General features: G+C 36.6%; 1 protein-coding gene across 7 annotated transcripts in view; it reads left to right on the forward strand.

The window, feature by feature from the left end:
* Nucleotides 1-13,971, forward strand: part of LOC132156737 (arginyl-tRNA--protein transferase 1-like) — a 94,351-nt gene that overhangs the window by 74,517 nt on the left and 5,863 nt on the right. For all 7 annotated transcript variants that reach the window (XM_059565731.1, XM_059565728.1, XM_059565727.1 and 4 more), the window contains one exon: nt 4,840-4,960. In XM_059565731.1, the coding sequence (XP_059421714.1) occupies nt 4,840-4,960 (121 nt within the window). The remainder of the gene's footprint in view (nt 1-4,839; nt 4,961-13,971) is intronic.

Raw genomic sequence — 13,971 nt, forward strand, 5'->3', positions numbered from 1 at the left:
TCTTCAGAAAGTCTAAATATCTAGTTTCTCTCATCGAGTCTTTTCGGCCTGTAGGTGCCTATGAGTACTTCTAAAAAATGAAATGGACCTCTGCAGAGGAAATAGGCCCCAGATGTGCATGAAAACAAAAGCCGACATCCCGCCCTATTTAGACCCCCTTGGCTCGCAGTGGGAGGGTTTGGGTTCCCTTCGTGGCCCATGGTGGCCTTTAGGACCCAGTTTATGGTTATGATTCGAATCGAGGTGTTGTCTTTCACAGAGATTCCTAGCCAGCAGTGAAGTCAAAGATTTATGCCCCTGATTAATTGCTTTTCTAATAAATCTCAGGTATGGACCCCGCGAGGGGTGCAGAGTGGTGTAGGTTTTAGAGCAAGGGAAAATGAAGCATTTCTTCAGGACTTCAAGACATTATATTACAATTAATGTTTTATGTAATATATTTTGAGCATTCAACCTGTACAGTAGATTAACCTGAGGATAAAAAATATGGACTACATAAATAGTCGATAATTATTTCAATGTTAGCTTATAGCGATAATTGGTCCTAAATTAAATTGGATTATATAATAACATCTCTCAGTAAAATGAACAGGGTGCACAAGTATAGGAGTTTTAAGACCGTGATTACAAGTGGTCCCATCAAAACATTATAATATACAGTAAACGTGGATAAATGACTTTGAATGTGGAAAAAATCTGTTACTACTTTTTAATTTAAACCTTTGCAGAGATTTAGAGTTTTATGAAATTGGAGAAATCATTGATATCAATTGTGCATTACTAAATTAAGCCAAAACATACCTGCATATCCATGTTTCTTTTTCAGCTTGATTGGTTTTTATCTAAACCAGTCGTCCGTGTCGTTGTATCTGTCATTGCCACATCCATGTGTGTGTTTTTGGAGCTTTCTGATTTTATCTCTGATTTATTATTGTGTATTTTCTTTAAACAGCCATTCATGCGATATGATGAAAGGTGCTTCTCAAACACTGTTCTTCTTTTCTTTATCCTCTGTATTCCTCACTATGGTGATGTCAATGAGCCTTAGCGAGTGCGGGCCATCTGTCAACATTACCTTCATTGTCGTGTGAAAGCAGGTTGGCAGGAGGACTTGAAGACGGATGGCGCTGTGTTCGTTGTGCCATTCTTTTAAACAAATGCAGGGGGAATGAGAACTGCAGGATTAAACTGGTTTCAATTTGTCCTTTCAGCCGTCATAGCTCACTTCACCCCCCCCCCCCCCCCCCCCTGCGCTTATGAACTGATGTTGGACTCTTAACCACATCCTGCCTCGGCAGAAGACAAAAGTGGCTTTAGATCAGCTGGAAAGAGTGGGACAGAGAGCATGTCAGTTCTTGCTGCTTTTTCCCTCTTACCTGGCCTTCAGCCTGTGCTATCACATCCTCCTCTGATAGCGCTGTGCTGAGCTAGCAAAACGGATTTATGGATGCGAAAGGAAAAAAAATCTGCTCACATGGTTCGCTTATGTTCATTTGGCTTTTTTGAGTTGTTTTTTAGTCTTCATGATACCCTCTGCTATCATTTTAGAGACAGGCGTCAGCCAGATCAGGTTACCAGGAGATAGCAGGAATGGATAGGTTAAATAGATTTGGAAACCCATTGATTTTCAGTTCTGTTAGTGGTTTATGGAACATCTGCATTGTTCTGCAGATGCGGACAGAATACTTGAATAAAATGTGTTGTCATGATGATGAGCGTGTTTTATTTTCTCTCTGTAGCTGTACGTGTGAATCAGCGCTCAAAGCCTGATTCAATATTTCCCATCTGTGTGAATGTATACAGTAGATACAGGAGTGCAGATGTGGCGCTCGTAACACATTTCACAGAAAAACTGAATTCAAAGGATGTGTTTGAAGGAATAGTTCCCCCTCAAAATGAAATTTTGGCATTTATTTTCTCACCCTCATGTCAGTCCAAAATTAAAATTGGATTGGAAATTGGAAATTACAGTTTTTAATGCATTTATAATCTTGCATTTATAACCAAGATAAATGCAATCTTGGCGAGCAGAAGAGATGCATTTTTCTCAAAAACTTCCCAACCCCGAACTTTTGAATACTTCAGAAATAAGCACCATAAAAGCATCATAAGCATACTGACATCCACCCTAGTTCCCATTGGCATGTTGATGAGTCATGTGAACTATTTTTTTTGCATTACTGAAGTTTTACTGCTCCGGTTCTCATTCAGTGTAAAAAGAAGTAAAAGAGTGACAGAATCTTGTGACTAAAGCTTTACATCTGTGAGCTTCTCCTTTAATAGAGATCTCAAAGAAAGTTGCTAGACACATGAAATGCAAAGTAACTAGAACTTGAAATCGGACACACAATCATTTGATTTCTGAAAAATCTTATGCATCATTTTAAAAGCAAGGAGATTAAACTTGTGTGTGTTGTTTGAAATGGTGATCTTTAGATCAAGCACTTGCGTGCAAACACTGAATCTTAGAGAGAAATTTGGGGACAGGCTATGAGGAGGAAAGGCCTTTGGTGCAGTGGTGAGCTCAGTCTGGAGACGTGTGGCCAACAGAGCAGCAGAGATAATGACCAGCCAGACTCCATCTCTCTCTCTCGTCTAATTCTTTGACCACCTTTATCCAAGTGTCTTCTGCATGAACCGCTCTGACTCCCCCGAGATCACAGGCTTCTGTAAGTATATGCTAACTACAGTGTTTCCTGCACCACGTTTCTATGGCAAAAGAACAGTTTTTCCAGAAATGTGAGCTTGCAGTCTGAATTATGATGAGGTATCGCATGTATCATGAGACAAAGCCAAGACCCGTCTTTACTAGCTGAACTCAAAAACAAACATATGTCGTGAGCAGCGTGTAGCCTAACTCTGTCTACGGTGATTCTATTAATGAATTAGTCAAAAAGATTCACAGCAGGAACCAAGATATGTTCATGCTGAGCTGCATTAAAAAACACATTTAGAACAGAGCTTAGGGAAATGTTTTTGTTGTTTAAGGAACTGGAGTCATTCAGTCATACCAGCTGCTAAGAAACTCTGGCTATCCGGTAGAAAGTAAGTGATGTTTATCTGCTCCTGCTATTCTAGTAGTATGGTTGTCAAAAGTGTCTGAGAATCATTTCCCCCCATGGTATTCCCAGAAAAGGTTTGTTTCTCGGTGGCTCAGACCTGTTGGAACAGGCAGCGAGTCCCTCATTGCGTGTCCAGAGGGCAGTTACTGACATCAGCCCCTTATTGCACACTTCTTTCTCTTTATTACAGGTTAAATAAATTAATAACTCCTTCATCTGAATTCATCATATTTCAGATTTTAGAAGAGTTCACCAGCATTGACCCAGAGCTGTGTAACCAACAACTATTTTACTATTAACTATAATAATTGGACCAATAATAAAATATACAATTAAGTCTGCTATGGAGTTTTTTTTTTTATTATAATATATTTCAATCTGGTTTATTAATAAATAAATGAATATGTTGTTATTCTTTTTTATTTTCTATTTATTTTATTTTATTTTTTCATTTTATTTAATTGGCTTATGTTAAAGAAAACACACACACACATATATACCATTACATTATTTAATTAATTAATTAATTTTATTTTTTATAATAATAAAAAAGTCTTTGATGCTTTTATTGAATTGGTTAATGAAAAAATGTTTTGGACTGTTTCTCTTGTTTTTAGTTGTGCTTCTTGAATGTATCATCCGTTTGTTCTGGTTACTTCCTGGTTTCCCCAATAATGAAAGTTACATCTTTGCAAAATCTCTTTACAGGCTCTTGCTTGTACCAGCAGCCAAGATTCCTTTCCAGAGCGTGATCGCAAGCTGCACATTTAAGGGCTGTGGAGTGTGACGTTTAACTTGAGCATATCCAAATATCTGTAGCACATCCTTCACTTTAAAGGGCTCATATTCTGCACTTTTGTAGCATTTTATTCCTTTCCCCTGAAGTCCATTGTAACATTAGTCAAGGTTTCTCACACCAGAACAGTTGTGATTTAGCGCTGCATGACCATTATCCACCCTCACTTTGACCCTTACAACACTTAAGACTGTTTTTGCTACTGTACCTTTAAGAATTTTCTATAAAAGAGCTTTACGATTGACTAACCTCCACATACCTGCACAACTCTCTCTTTTATTTTGCAACCAGCTAAAAAATTCTGTTTTTAATTTTGCACTCGTGTAGAATTCTCTTGCATTGCTTCAAATCCAGTGACCCTTGCTTGCTTGTCATCAGCCCGCTCTGAATAAGTCACCTCACTCTTTAGGGCTCTCTGTATAGTCTGCTGATGACAGAGTGATGAACACGGGTGTGAAAACCTTTCCCTCACTGCTCACCCAACAAATCGCCGCCCCACAAAATTCCTTTTATTTACACGTTCCACAGGGTCCCATGTTGTCTGTCTTGTAAAAACAGGACGCATAGTTTCCACTGCAGGATAATGACAGACGGATCCTGCCAGTAATGGTGGGACTTTAACAAGGCTGCTTCTTGTTGAACTAAACCCACATAATCAGAGCGGGCTTTAGCATGCGGGTGCGTGTTTGTACGTGCAGCGTGACACTGAACTTTTGCCTTGGCCAGAAATAAATGTTTGAAGCTATACAGAGATCTGCGCTGATGCGTTTGCTTGTTTACACTGCGGTCACAATGGTGCGTGTGTATTTGTTTGGCTCTGTTTGACTATCAGCAGCCCCCTTAAACACATGCAACTCAAGGTCCAGGAGGCCATCTGCTTTTCACCTCTTTTTTTTCCTCCTGGTTTTTCAGAAAATCTACAGAATTTGACTTACTAATGCACTGACCAAATACAACTATTTCTTGTTTTTGCATTCGTAGGGTCAGTACCGGCCTTCAGACCTCCTGTGCCCTGAAACCTACACTTGGGTGCCCATCGAGAGATGCATTCCTCGCCTTGATATCTCTGCTTACTCTCGTCTCAATGAGAACGCCCGAGCAGGTGAGCCTTCAACGGGATTGTAGACCTGAAACAAAGCAAATCCACTATCATGGTGCATCTCACAAATAAAGTCTAGGTCACTTTTCGCACTCCCAGATAACTTTGCACAAATTACAATAGTAAAAAATGTAAATATAAAATACATTTTTGTCAATATAAATAAAAAATTATATATATATGTTTGCTATTTTTACCTTTTTAATAACAGTTAAGCAAATTTTCTCAGCTAATTGTAATTACTGTGACTCATCCGTTGCTTTACTTTTTCTCTTTACTAATTTAACATCAATTTAGAGTGATTTCATTAAATCTGCACACAGGCAATCCAATAAATACCAAAAAATACTGTTTATTATTTATTTAAATTCACATTTTTAATATGATAATGAGTTTTTTTTAAATAATAAATTGTCATGTATTATTAGTATCAAATTATTAGTATTATTATAATTATTAATAATACTATAATAATAAAAAAATCATTAAATAATATAATTTTATATAATTCTAATTTTAAGACTTAAGACTACGTTTTAATTGTTTTAAAATATAATTTGAATATTAATATATTTATTATTATTATATCAAAATTATTTTATCTTTTTTTAAATATATAATAGGCTTTATTTTCTATAAGCAATATATAATTTATTGTGTTTTTTTACCCTAAGTTGGTAACCTTTATATAATAATAATAATAATAATAATAATAATACAAACAAAACTATTTTTAATAATGAAACAAATATTTTAGTACATAAATTAAAAATGTTTTAATTAGAAATGTTTTATAATATTTTACTATTTTTCATTTATAATTTGTATGTCCTCTTTTAAGCCATTTAGGCTTCCTTCTCTATAAGCAACATATAAGTCCTTTTTTCCCAGTTTTTTGGGGATAAAATTTCACCCTGATCAGTTTTTTAAACCTGGTGAAATTCATCCACCACGTCATCTTTTCTATCACACATGTTCAGAAAGATCATGTAGCTGAACCTGTAAATACTCAAAGACACTGGCAGCTCTTCCCTTTTCCAGAGCCAATCTGACAGGACCTCCCGACAGAGTCGTAGGTTCAGCCAACCTTCCCCTAACACAGCTGACTGAGCTTATCAAATGAAGTTTGTTTAGTGTCAAAATTGCAGCAGGTCATTGGACTCCGGGTCAGAACGAGTGAAAACCAATAAAGATCAATCACCGCATTCACCAATCCATTTGACCACGTCATGACACTTTACTATCAGACTTACTAAGCAGTGTGACACTTCGGTGGAGTCTGTAGGGGCCAACTGTAAAATCAATATCATGTAACAGCATTTCCCATGACTGTAATTACACAATATACGTCATTAGTCTCAGCTTAATAACGGTAGCCTTTCGGCAAACTTGCTTCTTGGATGCCATTCCGTTGGAGCTCAATTTGTAAACCGTCAACTGTGTTTATAGATCTCAGTTCTGTGAACAAAAGGTGGGGTGCGTTGGTCCTGCGAAATGTGTGTTGAAATAACAGGACTGGATCCAAGCATGGAGAGCGTCCAGGATTCTGCAGCGGCAGTCAAGCGGGGTCAGTACTGTGGTCACGGCCCAGAACTGTGGGCTTGATGACGATGATAATAATAATAGTAATAATATCAGTACCGACAAGCAGGCGCCATGCCTGGACCAAAGAGGGAGGGAGAGGCGCTTATGCTCTTCTTCTTTTTCTCAGATTTTACATTTTAGTACTCTACAGCAGTCAAAAGTTTGGACACGTCTTCAGTGTTTGTTATTGCTGTTTTCCACATCTTAGAATAAGAGCAAAGTCATGGAAACTATGAAATAACACAGCTGGAAGTATGAGATTATGTAGAGACCAAAATGTTTCTGCTGTCCTGACTTTAGATCTGTTTTTCACTGTTTAAAGAACATGGTTTATAGAGGCGTTTCTCTTATTCTCTTAACGTTATGAATTCATATTTGGTGCTGGGTGATATACTGCAGCAGAGGATGAAGGGAGCATTGGCACGTCCACTCTGGACAGACCACAATGTGTTTATTTCTTCTTATTGTGATCTTTAGCCATTCCCTCATTTGTCTGTTTTAGGTCTCCTCTGAACATAATGTTAAAGGAGTAGTTGACCCAAAAAATGAACAATCTGTCATTTTTGCTCCAAACTTGTATGCTGTTATTTCTCCCATTAAGCTCATACGCATTTTTTTTACATATATATTGCCATGCAGTGGTTTGTGGTAAATGTTTTTAAAATTTTGTAAATATATTGGTACAATTTAAAATAACTGGTCTCAACTGGAATATATGTGAAAGTGTAATTTATTCCTGTGATGCAAAGCTAAATTTTCAGCATCATTACTCCAGTCTTCAGTGTCACATGATCGTTCAGAAACAATTTTGAATGTGCTAATTTGCTGATCAAGAAACATTTCTCTCTATCATCAGTGTTGAAAACATTTGTACGGATTCATTTTTGTTGAAACGGTAATACATTTGTTCAGGATTCTAAATATAAAGTTAAATGTTTGATCAACTTGCTGTATAAAACTGTTAATTTAACAAAAAAGAAAAAGAAAATGCATACCGACTGCAAACTGACACTTAAATTTCTTGGTGAGCCTTTTTGTATAAGAAATATAAAGATAATAGATAGCATTTTAATCTCACCCATCTTATCATGACGTTTAGCACACTTTCCTTTTCATCTGGTTCATCTGTCTTCACATTTGACCCTGTCAGCCCTGTAAACACACTGGGGCAAGAGTAAGTGTGCCTGTACTTCTCTTGTGTGTAAATATTTAAGTCATAGCTGAGGGTTTGGATGGTAAATGGAGCATTCTGGGAGCAGGGTTGAGGTAAGGGTCAAGGACAGATTACACTCACGGTCAGCCGTTTGAACTAGTCTCTGAAGCCATTGATGAAGAGGGTGCCAAAACTCTATGATCATCATGGAAATGTCATGGAAGTGACTAATACTGTTTCCATTTGGAGTAACATGTCAGTTGAATATGGCATTACATAGTTTCCTAACCAGACGCAATGCAAAGTGTCCAAAGTCAACTAATATGTCCTTATTGAAAATGAAATGTTGTGTGAAGCATTAAAATTGGAGCCAACCATATTTTATTTGAGTCAAGCCTGTGTGTATTCCATTTGTGACCCTGGAGCACAAAACCAGTCTTAAGTCGATGGGATATATATTTAGCCATAGCCAAAAATATATATATATATATTGTATGGGTCAAAATTATAGATTTTTCTTTTCTGCCAAAAATCATTAGGATATTAAGTAAAGATCTTGTTCCATGAAGATATGTAAATTTCCTACTGTTAATATATAAAACAGTAGGTGGGGGAAGTCGTGGCCTAATGGTTAGAGAGTCGGACTCCCAATCGAAAGGTTGTGAGTTCGACTCCCGGGCCGGCAGGAATTTAGATTTTTTTGCACCATCAGATTCCTGATTTTCAAATAGATGTATCTCTGCCAAATATTGTCTGATTCTAATAAACCATACATCAATGGAAGGTTTATTTATTCAGATTTCAGATTGTTGTATAAATCTCAATTTCGAAATTTTCAAATTTACACTTAAGTACAATCGGATTTTACAACACAATATTTATGTCAATTTTAATTATGGTGTCTAATATGACTAAGTTATGTGAAGTAGGGCTGTCAAAATGAGAAAAAAATTCACATTTTAGGTCTGCGTCAGCTGTCAGACAGCCTCATCTCTGGCATATGAAAAGCAAAAAATTGTTATTGCATTTTATTGATCTTGTTTGTCTATCCAGTCGAACCCACTAGATGCGGCTTTGCTAAGTTGTTTATTTCTATATTTTGCGGAAAATAAGAGCATCAGTGTGGAGATGTTGTTGTTTACGTCAAAACTGAAACCAAGCCATTCACACAGAATGCATATTTATCAAATTTTCTAGAGGGACTTCGCGTCTCGCACAAGAAAGCAGCATGTTTAGAAAGCCATGTAAAATGAATCGAAGTTCTAATGTTTCAAGACTTTATGGCGGTTTTTTCCCATCCCACTGTATCTCATGTTTTTAAATTACAAAAGTAACCTACTCTTTGTAATTGGTTTTCGGTCCTTTGTATTAGTGTACATGCATTATTTTATACATTATTTTAAACATCATGTACTTTTTTTTCAAAGATAGTGGGGTTATTTTATTACACTTTGAAGAAACGTGCATAATATTTTGCGCAATGTGCCCTCTTGTGTCCTCAGGAGAGAAGCCAAAGGCTTTTCCCCCCTAACTGAAATTATGCCTTTTTAAATTTGAATATAATTCGAATTTTGATCATATTTTTGTAGAAAATTCAAATGTAGTTTTTCAGTCATTTTGACAGCCCTAATGTGAAGCAGGATTTTGCTTGTTGTAGTGTGGCTGATTAGGACAAAACGAAGATTAACGTTAGACCAGAGAGAATTTATCACATTGTACCTGGTTAGGACACGTGTTACGGCCTCTCTTTTTTCAAAGTCAAAACCGCGAAGGGTACGGATAGGAAATATACTCAAGTCTATAAATTATCTTTATTTTTTTATTCTTTTTGAGAATTATGCCAATAAGAATGACCTCATCATAATCCTCATGGCTTCCCACACATTTCATACTGGATTGCAGATCTTGGGAGGCCCTTGGTCTTGTTTGACCTACCTCTGCGCTGACTGGCAACCAGACGCAGACCTTCGTTTCCCCCAGTGTTTTTAAATCGTTCTGGTGGTGCCTCTAGTCCTACATGACCAGTTATTCTTGGCCAGACAGACCAACTATTTCAGGCCTGTTTCTCAGCAGAGCTCAAGGCCAACGGTCTGACAGTTGGTTACAAGGTTGATGTTTGGATTCTGTGGAAGCCGCATCAGGAAACCAATGTAGAAATGGCATTTATAAACTCTGTGCCCTCTTTCAAAAACTGAGAAGAACATGATTCTTTTTTATTAATCACTGAGGTCATTTTGAACTATGAAATTGTCCTAAGGCTAATACCACTCATAGCTGTTAAACTGATGATTCACACAAATTTTTTTTTTTTTTACTCATGTCGTTCCAAACATGTTACTTTATTTCTTCAGTTGAACATAAAAGAAAGAAATGTGTCAGTGTTTTTGTCTATGCACTGAAAAAAAAATCCGTAAAATTTTACGGTTTTAACTAAATTTACAGTTAAATACCGTAATTTCATTAACTGATATGATGTTAATATACCATCCTACAGAAGTACTGAAATCTGTCTTATACCTTTGTTATACACTGATAACTGATAAAATGAAAAAGTCACATGATAAACCAAAGCCCATCACAAGCAGCTTTTCACCGTATATAGTAGGGGAATTCCCTGTAAACCAATTTACAGATTTTTACAGTATTATTTTTACAGTCTTTTACTGTTAAATTCACATTTTTTTACAGTGGAAGTCCAATGTTTGGTTTCCAGCATTTTTGTAAATACGTTTTTATGTTCGGCAAAAAAAGTCATAAAGTCAAGTCATATTTACTTTCAGCAAAAAAGTTTGGAAATGATGTCAGAGTATCCCTTACAATATCATTTCTGCATGTGCATTGAGGCATGCCAGGTTTGATGTCATTGGCACCAAAAATTGGTTCTCATATGTATTATAACACTTTAAAAGATTTTAAACAACGTTTTAAAGTCTTTAAAGCTTGACTTTTTTTCCCCATTCTTTTTGAAGGACTTTAAATGAATTTGCATTTCTGTTATGTTATTTTTTTCATTATCCACACAGAGCAGTGTAAATCTATCCCAAAAACATGCAGTTTGTTTGTGGTTCAGACTAGTTCTTGTTCTAGCTGTGATATGTGATATAGTACTGGTGGTCTATCTGACATAGTGTATTTGTCCTGATCGAACAAATCTTTCATCCCCTGCGGTCCTCAACCAACATGTGATTGATTGAATATTGTTCAGAGTTCAGGGTTGAAACAAAAACAATCTGTCAGGGGCCTCTGTGATTGGAGGAAACAGTACAGAGTCAGGGCAGCGGATGAAGCTCACTTTAATGAAGTGTCTGTGGAGTATGTTTACTCCCATACTGCTTGAACTCTTCAATCGTGGGGTTACTGCCTGATAAGGTAAATCTGGCTGTGAAGTCTGTATTGTGTTTGTCTGGATCTGTTTATCAAAAGCTTATGTGGCTTGCACCAGGCCAGTGACAGAGTATCATACTGAGCTTGTGACCGACAGGATTCAGGTCATGTCAGAATAATTGTATTTATGTGATGAGTGCACATGAACGCCACAAAATTGTTGTGAAACTCTTGATTTTATTTGCCTTTGTTTACGCTCCTCTGATTTGTTTTTCACATTTAATCTTTAGGACTGACAGTCTGGGCTCAATCTACAGCACCATGGCAAAAGAAACTATAAGTCATCTGATTTGTGAGTTTGGAGTTGTGATGATGTGATGTGATGTGTAAATGTGATGAGAAAAATAAACCCAATTTATTGTGTTGTATTTGCTGCCAACACACAAAGCTATCAGTTTGAATTAGTCTAACAAATTACTTGCTGAATCTCTCTGCAAGCGTTTGCTGGATATTTATATCATAATGTGTAGTTAGTTACATTCCTGGCCAAAAGTATTTAATACATTTAGATTTTTTTAAAGTCTCTTGCTCACCATAGCTGCATTTATTTGATCACAGCTGTTATCAACATTTATAATAAGAACGGTTTCTTGAGCAGCAAATCAGTATATTAGAATAATTTCTGAAGGATCATGTGATACTGAAGACTGGAGTAATGATGCTGAAAATACAGTTTTGCATTACATGAATAACATTTTAAAAGCTATTTAGACAGGAAAACGTTATATTACATTGTAAAACATTTCACAATATTATAGTTTTTTTGTTGTTTTTAAAAAAAATTGAACACTTAATCCTAACTTTTCCAAACCTTTGGCCATTGGTGAATACATGCACGGAAAAGTTCTAATAAATAGTTTAGTTTGTCGCAAACATGTGTTTCTTTAGGAAGCTTCTCTAGTTGCTCCAGACCTCCTCCTCCTCTTTGAGGAGCATGCCAGCGTGTCAGAAACCTCTTGGGTCAGCCATCTCTCTCATTCCAGAGAAAGTTTGATTTATCACCTTTGACCTTTGAGCCCAGGACAGATGTGGGCCTGAAGCCAGTGAACCTCTGATTGAGAAAGCCTGATGCCGCTTGACGGGAGTGTTAATCGATTTAGAGGATGGATGAATGGGTCGAGGGAAGGAGTGTGTTTATATACAGAGCGGATGTTTGGATTGTCTGAATGAAAAGATCCCAACTGTCATGACGGCTCTGTATAGTGTTATTGTCGTGCTTAATTGAGCAGCTAAAAGCCTTTATTCTGAATTGTTTATTGCTGTTTGATATCTCAACCTCGCTTTCATTTTCTTTTACTCTCTCTTTAAATAAGGCAAGGTCTTTTGTATTCGCTGAATATGATGTATAATGTACGATATCATGACATAAAAATTTGATCTCTTAGCTATATAGATAGATTCATTAGTTTCAGATTTGTGATTCATTAAAAGAATCGCTCATAAGAGGTATCCATTCAAAAATCAGACTACTCATATCGTGACATTCTTTTTTTGCATGCAACCTTTGAAGAAAACAATATATGAATTTGCTGTTTATTGTCTCTGTGTTGTTTTGCAATACCTGACATTTAATTCAGACCAAAAATTCATAATGTGTGTAAAAGACAGTTTATTTCGCTGTAGTCCCATTAAAGGGACTACCCTATAGGCTACCTCTGAACTTTTTCCTTCGTAAAATATGCCCACTCGAGTTGCATAATACCAAACTAAGCACATATCCTTCTGCGTTTTAGATTCTTTCACATGGGTTGTCTCTTAAAAATGCTAATGTATTACACAACCTGTTTACCCCAGAGGACCATGGTCCTCACTCAGTAAGGTATCAAATTTGTGCTGATTTAGAATTTTGGATCGACTTGAATTTTAAACTCAAAGCTTATGTAATTCCAGGAACTACTGTTTGCAAGCAAAAAAAAAAAAAAAAAAAAAATTGCCAGTGGATGAATAAATGAAGATGTGCTGTATAAATGTATAAAGTAAGCTTTCATTTCTTTCGAACGGGGTAAGTGCAGTACCTTACTGGGACAGAAACTAAGCATTGAGCGCCTAAAGGGGTTTTCCAGTGGAAATAATAAAGCTCTCAGTGTTTGGTTTGGGGGAGAAGGCATGGGCTTCATACGGTTATGAGAGAACGTCCAGACCTGGCTGTTCACCGATCTCGTCTGCTCTTAATTTATCATAGTTTATTGAATGAAGTGTGATGGACTGCCAGCTACCTCTCTTTTTCCTCTCTCCATTTTTTCTCTCTCGCTCACTCTTTTGCTGTCTGTCTTCCTCACACTCTATTTATCCTGCTTTATCTGTCTGCACGCTGCTATCATATTACAGTCTGGAGTGGCTAGCATCTTTCTCCATTACAGACCAGGATCAGCTCAAATCAGATCCAGAACATACAGATTTGCTCTTTTATAAGACCTCTTCAGCATCAGATAACAAAATACACTTTCAATACAAATGTTTCACAGATTGTAAAGTTAGAAATCAAAAAATATATGTACTGTTCAAAATGTATTGTAGTGGTTGTTGTCTTTAGTTTGCAGGTGTCATTTGATTTTATATACCACATATGTGATTAAGTTTAGACACTTTTTAGCATTGCATAAGTGTTCAGATACTTTCTGTGTGCCAAAAGTACAGCGTGCATCTAATCCATCTTGTTTCCCTTTTATTTTATTTTCCCCCCAACTTCTCCTTGGGTGAATCTGGGTGGATTTCTCTACTAGTTCAGGCTGGTTTCTGCTGGTTAAATACTGTGGTTCTAGTCAAAAGACATGATCTGGAAGAACTTTAAAAACACAACATATGCTTTCCCTTCTCATCAGTGTTTGCTCATTTATTTTTGTATTAAAATGAAAGCACAGTTTCGGTACTGTAGTTTTGCATTTGCAAGTTT

The sequence above is a fragment of the Carassius carassius genome, chromosome 14 (assembly GCF_963082965.1).
Source record: "Carassius carassius chromosome 14, fCarCar2.1, whole genome shotgun sequence".
Classification (NCBI taxonomy): domain Eukaryota; kingdom Metazoa; phylum Chordata; class Actinopteri; order Cypriniformes; family Cyprinidae; genus Carassius; species Carassius carassius.